This window comes from Drosophila mojavensis, unplaced genomic scaffold, assembly GCF_018153725.1.
Source record: "Drosophila mojavensis isolate 15081-1352.22 unplaced genomic scaffold, ASM1815372v1 contig_74, whole genome shotgun sequence".
Classification (NCBI taxonomy): domain Eukaryota; kingdom Metazoa; phylum Arthropoda; class Insecta; order Diptera; family Drosophilidae; genus Drosophila; species Drosophila mojavensis.
The window spans coordinates 11,919,521-11,926,721 of NW_025318899.1; the positions used below are offsets into that span (position 1 = coordinate 11,919,521).

Sequence of the window (7,201 nt, forward strand, 5' to 3'; positions counted from 1 at the left end):
TGCTCTCCTGCTTTCCCCTAGATGTGTTTGGCCGCCCCAAATATAATTCCTTAGCCAATTGTAGTACATGTGGCCAAACTTGAAATCGGATTAGGTAAGAACATGAGGACTGGGGGCTCGGAGCCTGTGGCAAAATCAAACAACGATAAATTGCTGAAACTTGTAACTGATATTATCGTATACGAGTCCAATTTTGTTGTTAGCCTGTTGCTAAAAATGTCCTTGCCGCTATCCTGTCTGTGTTGTGGGGCTTCCTGCTTGTCGCGCGCCTGTTTCCTGGGACTTGATATTAAGTGGCAAATTATCTTATACTTTTGTGTGTGTGTGTGAGTGTGTTCTTGTGTGGGATTTGTAATGGCAATGCTTTTAAAAAGGGTTTACGTGTAATTGATACCCGCCCCACCCAGTCTCAGAGGCCCTAAAAGTGGCCGTTAAAGCGACTGAAATGGATTTGCATTTGTGCATTTAGACAATTGATTCTGAAAGTGGGGAAACCAGAAATGTAAGCGACCCACGTCATGCATTATACATGAGCATTCTCTGTATTTATGATTGCTTTGAAGTGTTTATAAAAAGGAGCTCGATACTTAGGTATGGAATAGTTTGTATTCAATACTCTTCAAATATACAGTTCGCATTTTGGTTGGCTTTGCACTGCAGAGACTCAACGTCGAACAGCGTGCCCTCCTCACAGACCACGGCATAGGGTATGGGATAGTCGCAGACCACATAGCGATTGCAATCGTTCGGATATGGCAAAATTGTGCCAAGCGGATGACCACAGCATATGTTTGGCGTATCCGGGTGTATTGTGGTGGATGCTGAAGTTGTAGATGCTGATGTTGTGGTCTTCTGCGTTGTCTCAGGCGTTGTGCTTGACGGCATCTCGGTTGTGATTGGCGTTGTAGTATGTATTACAGTGCTCGAAGTCTCTGGAGTACTCGGACTAGTAGTATCGATTGCTGTACTGGAAGTCTCTGGAGTACTTGGAGTAGTAGTGTCTACTATAGTACTGGAAGTATCCCAAGAACTAGTGGTAGCCACGGTAGTGAGCGGCGTAGTAGTTGGAGTAGCTGGAGAAGTTGGTGTTGCTGTTGCCGTTGTGGGTTCGGGTCTACAGTTGGCCAATTCCGGATCCATACACTGCAGCTCTGTAGGGCTGAATTCCAAGCCCGCGGGACAATCATAGCCAATGGGTATGGGCTCTTGACACACAATATATTTCTCACAATTATTTGGATATGGCACAAGGCTTCCATTTTGCTTATTGCCGCAAATGCCGCCTGAAGGCGCTGGCGTTGTCGTCTGCTCCGTGGTTGTTGACTCTGGAGCTGTGCTGGAGCTGCTGGTGGCTGTTGTGGGTGGCTCAGTAGTTGGGGATATTTCAGAAGATGTCGAAGATTCTGGAGTTGCCAAAGTCTCGGTTGTTGTGGAAAGCTCGGTGGTTGTGGAAGGACTGGGAGTTGTGGAAGGCTCTGTGGTTGCGGAAGTACTGGGAGTTGAGGGAGGTTCGGTAGTTGTTAGTGGCTCGGTTGTTGTGGAAATCACGGTGGTTGTCAAAGGCTCGGTTGTTGAGGAAGTCTCAGAGGTTGTAGATATCTCGGTAGTTGTGGATGATACTGGACGCTCAGTTGATTCGGTTGTCTGATCACTGGCCGTTGTTGATCCGGGCCAGCTGGGTGTTGTGCCAACGTTGCAATTGGCTAGCGAAGCCTCCATGCACTTACGCAGCTCCGGACTAAACTCATCGCCTTCAGCGCAGTCGTAGGCGGCGGCAATGGGACGATCACATTTGATGTACTTGGAGCAGTCGTTGGGATAGGGCACCAGTTCGCCATCGGCTGCTCCGTCACACGGACCCTTTTGTGGCGGTGGGCGGGTTACGGGGGGCGTGGGCTCTGGCGTTGTCTCCGTTGTTGTTGCTGCTGTTGTTGAAGTGTAGTCCCAGCGACAGGCATCCGATGGCACGTCAGCACCGCATTTGCCACTTATCGGATCGTAGTATTCGCCACAGTTGCACACATCCATCATGTAGATGTAATCGTTGACACAGCGTATGAACCACTGGCAGTTCTCCGGGTAGGGGAACGTGTCCCGAGTGCTGTTCGTGCACATGGTCGGCTCCAGTGGTGCCTGGGTGTGGCCAGAGCCAGGTGTCGTGGCCGTCTCCTTGTCGCAGTCGCTGTCCTCCCAGCTCACACACTGCTGCTGCTGGGCACTGAAGTAGGAGCCGGGCGTGCAGTAGAAGCCAACCGGAATGGGCGACACACAGACAATATACTTGCTGCAATCGTTCGGATAGGCAATCATTTCGCCCTCATCCTTATTGCCACATATGCCGCCCGGTGGCTGAGGCGTTGTTGCCACAATAGTGGTAGGTGTCGAAATGGTGCTGACAGCTTCCGTTGTCGTCTTTGTCGTTGTCGTTGTTGTTGTTGTTGCTGCTGCCGTTGTGGTTGTGGTCGCATCCTGCTCCCTGCAAGCTGTCGGCGATACATTCGGCCCACATTCACCAGTTTTTGTATCGAAGTATGTATTCGAGATGCATCTGGCAATATAAAACTCGCCATCGCCCATGCATAGAATGTAATATTCACAATTCTGCTCGTATGGATATGAAGTTCCGAGTGGCTCAGTGGCGCACAGCTCGGCTGGCCCAGGTGTGGTGGCAGGCGTCGTCGTCTCGGTGGTGGTTGTGCTGCTCGCTGTCGTTGTGGGCGCTTCAGTGGTGCTGCTGGTGACAGGCGTTGTGGTGCGATCGCCCTCACAGTCCACATCTTCGGCAGAGTCGCAAATCAGCAACACGGGATTGAAGAGCAGCGTCGGAGCACACTGACCCACAACCACCTGATGGTCCTTGCACTGCAGGTACTTCGAGCAGTCGGCGGCATAGGGAAAGAGGAAGTCATCTGGTTTGTCCTTGCACATATTGGGATTAACATCTGCTGGCAGTGCGGGCGTTGTTGTCGTTGCAATTGTGGTGCTGCTGGCTTCCGTGGGCACTGGCGTGGTGCTTGTCTCTGCACCACTGCTCGAGCTGCTGGTGTCTCCCGTGTTGCCGCCCGTTGTTGTTGTTGTCGCCGCCGTTGTCGTTGTCGGATATGGCTGGGGTCTACAGTCCACCGAATTGGGCGTATCACAGATGTGCCACAGCGGGTTGAAGAGCTTGTCGGGTATGCAATAGGCCATGTTGGTGCAACCATTGCGGCAAGTAATGTACGCACTGCAATTGTAGGGATATTCGTAGAAGCCGTTGCCCAAATCGTAGCAGTAATCCTCATCAATGCCAAGAGGCGGTGGGCTGCACTCGCCCTCTTCAGTGGTTGAAGTTGGTTCTGTGGTTATTGTTGTTGTCTCTTCTGTGGTTGTTGGTGGTGGTGTTGTTGTTGGTTCTTTGGTGGTGGTTGTTGTTGGTGGTGTTGTTGTTGGCTCTTCTGTTGTGGTCGATGACGGCAACGGCAATGGCTCACAGTGAGCGGTATCTGGCGTATCGCAAATGAGCAGCTCCTGATTGAAGACCTTATCATAATCGCAATAGTTCAGCACTGGCCAGCCGTGCGTACAATTGATATAGGCATTGCAATCGTATGGATATCGATGCACCGAACCATCCTTGAAGTTCTTACAGAATGATTCCGCAACGCCCGGTGGTGGCGGTGGTGGATCATAGTCCGATGTGGGCCAATTCTCCTCAGTGGTTGGACGACTTTCCTGCGTTGTATTTGCCGCCGGAGTTGGAGGTGTTGGACTGTACGCGCCGGTTGTTGTCGGGATGTTGTAGTAGATGCATTTCGTGTTCTGTGGCCAGTCGCAGATCTGCGTCTGGTTATTCCACCACAAATTCGCTGGACACATCTTCACAGTGGGGTATTCACAATCGCAAACTAGGAACAAGCTGCAGTTGTCCGGATAGGGCGCACTGTAGCCGAATTGCACGCCCGCGCACATCACCTGATTCTCGTATCTCTGCTCATTGTCACAAGCCGCTTGCCTCGGCTCGCTGCGCAAGGCCAGAGCCATGCCCAGCAGCAGAAACAGCACTGGCAGCCAATCAAATATGCTGGCTGGGAAATCAGAGGAAATTATATTATGAATAACGAGAAAAACTCTTAAGTAGAATTATATTAAATTTAATATGAAATTTACCTTTCATTATACGAATTTTCTATAGTAAAAAAGGTTTTTCTTAGTTCTTTCGTTTTTTCGCCTTTTCTTCTTTCTCGTTTTCTCTTCTATTATGTTCACTGGCTAACGATATTTTCGAGACTAAACTAAACCTTGGCAAATCTATTCACTTTATGAAGTTTCTGTCAGATAAAAGTCGTCATTAATAGAACTGATAAGATAATACCTATATTCAATTATTTAAATTGATAATACGCTAGCAGTAGCTCTAGTGAATATGATTTAAGGCTTATCAATAAATATGTATGTGAGCAAATAAATATCTCGAATGTCGTAGAACTGGCTGTGTTCCAAGAAAATGTTTGCAAATATCGACGAATAATAGGGAAATCAGATTGATACACTTAGCTCTCATATCTCTAGGAAATTATTGAGTACTTCCTTGTGTTTAGTCATAGACTAAAATAATCACTGGTTAATTGCGATTATACTTGAGATTATTAATTGGGAATTATTATGATGTTGAATGAATTTGAGTCAATTTCAGAGCGGATTGCTTAGTCTTTATAGAAAGTATACAACTTGTTAGTATTTCACGTAAAGGTAAACAACTTTTATTCCCATTGCGCGTTGCTGACATGTGTATAAACGTGTATGTGTGTGTGTGTGTGTGTTTTGTGCTTATTGCTCTTGTTATTACACTTATTGCTGTTGTTGTTTTAATGAGACAACGTGACCTCTCAGCACCTGAATTTATGAGCGCCACTCGACGCTTGAATTACACAAATAAAAAATGCGAGCATAAACATAAATGAAGCCGAGGACTTCAACGCGCCAGCCATTAAAATAAAGCGACAAAACATGAGCAGTAAACAAAATTGGCAGCACAACTCGGGCTAACCAACTTATTTTCCAGCAGAAAAGTTCTGGAAAAGTGCAATAGCATTTGTACTGCAAATAAGTTAAAAGCATAAATCTATGCACGGTTTTAGTTGAGTTTTTATTTTATATTTATTGTGAAAAGCGAAGTGCAACACGTTTGAGCACGTGCTGAAACTCTATAGAAATTGAATGGAAGTTTGAATGAAATTGTAAATAAAGATGTTGAAGAAATTGAATTTGAACGGTTGAATGAAGCTTTCTAGCCAGATATATTAACAGATGGCCTTAACAAAAATGATGCAAAGCAACCAAATGGCTTTAACTGAAAATTCATAAATACTCGTCTGCTTAAATGGCTAAACCCAATTGCCGCTGGAAGGCAATTTTTCAGCTTGATCTGTTGGCTGCTGTCAAGCGTTTGATCTGCAACAGATTGAACTATCAATTACGGCCTGGGCAGACGTGACCGTCTAACAGCTGCCCGTCTGATGTGTGTGCGAAAGCTGGCAAAGATGAGACAGATACACACACACACACACATATACATGGTGTAGCTGGAACGGACGTTTAGTTACAACTGAGCACCTGTCGTGCGGCATCAAAAGAAAAGCAGCCAACGCGCAAAGGAGTACGTGTCCCACATGCAGCCAAGCAGCAGAAGCCGTCAATGTTGTTGCTGCTGTTGTTGCTGTTGTGTGTGTGTGCTGCATGAAATTGACCTCGTCCGTGTGCGTGTGTCGCTGGCGAGATTCGCCTAGCTCCGAGCTGGGCGTACATATCTTTCACACGGCTTACGTGCACGGTGGCTGCACAGGGGCAACCTTCACGTTTTATCCCTGAGAGGGGCGCAGCATTTGGGGGCATCTAAGACAAAGCGCCACAAATCAAGCTGTGTACGCTGCGCGCATAAAGAAATTGCCCCCAAACAAGCGAAAAGTCCAGCACAGAAATTTAAGCTAAGACCAAAGCAAAGCAAAATTCAACAAAGATTTTTTGACTTATCGACCAATGGGAAAATTGACTGCATTATGTACAGCCCGTGCACACACACACACACACATGGATTGCATACATTGCAGCATACTCTTTTTTATCCTTGGTGCATTTTCATGGCTTTGCTATTTCTGTTAATTAAAATCGAATGAATCTTTGTTTACGCTCGTCTGCTCGACTCTATGTGGAATTTGAGTATTTGGTAACCTGCTTTGCTATCCCTTCTCTCTCTCTCTCTTGCTCTCTCCCTCCAACGCTCTGATGGCTTCCCTGAGCTGACATGATCTGTGCAACATATCTGAGTATATGTATGTATGTCAATTATATGCTTGATTAATAAGGGCTTGACCGACTTTCACATGTCATATTGAACAATTCTCTGCTTAAATTCACTTTCTCTTAAAGTGTATTTGAAATTCGTACTGCGTTTAGTTTTCTGTGCCAAATCAATCGAATTTTCACATTCAATTTATTTTTGGCATTGAATTCCGTTTAGTCTGCTTTTAAAATTTGATATTTTGCTGAGTTATATTTTATGTTGAATACCTCAGCAAATATTTGCGCACAGCTGACAAAAAAAAAAAAAACCAAAAAAAAAAACAAGTAAGAAAGCTCTAGTCGAGACTGCTCGACTACGAGATCCCCTGAACCCTTGGAGCAATAGATATTTCAATACTTTTTCGCGACTTTCAGCTTACACAAGAAACACGCACACACACACACACACACGCACGTACGCACACACAGGTAAACATACACACACACGCATATAGACACACATACACACACACACGCATACAGACACAAACGCATCCACACACACACATACACATACAAGCAACCACGCATAAACACGCATGGGCTGCAGTGTGCGCTTACTATGAGAACTTAATTGTTTAATAACTTTTTTTATGGACGTACGATCTTCATGAAACTTTTAGATTATGATTATAACATGAATATGCATGTACTTGCCAAAGCACAAGTCTCTAGTATTTGAAATACGCTTTTTACAAAAGTGAGGGTGAGGGGGTGAATTTAGAGGTGGGGGGGTAAATTTTAACAAAAACCGAAATTGTATAAATTGCATATAAGCATACATTAAAAATTTGGAGACTCTAGCAATAAAGGTGTAGAAGATATAATTTTATGACTGGGTTTCGATAAGGTTTTTTATCGATAAAAAAAGATCGAAATGAGT

At 45.5% G+C, this 7,201-nt stretch overlaps 1 protein-coding gene across 1 annotated transcript; it reads right to left on the bottom strand.

The window, feature by feature from the left end:
- Positions 1 to 503: 503 nt before the first annotated feature.
- LOC6582182 (mucin-2) lies at positions 504 to 4,651 on the bottom strand. The gene is made up of 2 exons (XM_032731521.2): positions 4,147 to 4,651; positions 504 to 4,064 (listed from the first exon to the last, which is right to left on the bottom strand). Exons 1-2 carry the CDS (start codon positions 4,151 to 4,153, stop codon positions 610 to 612), a joined length of 3,462 nt encoding a protein of 1,153 aa, XP_032587412.1. The 5' UTR covers positions 4,154 to 4,651; the 3' UTR covers positions 504 to 609.
- Positions 4,652 to 7,201: the final 2,550 nt, after the last annotated feature.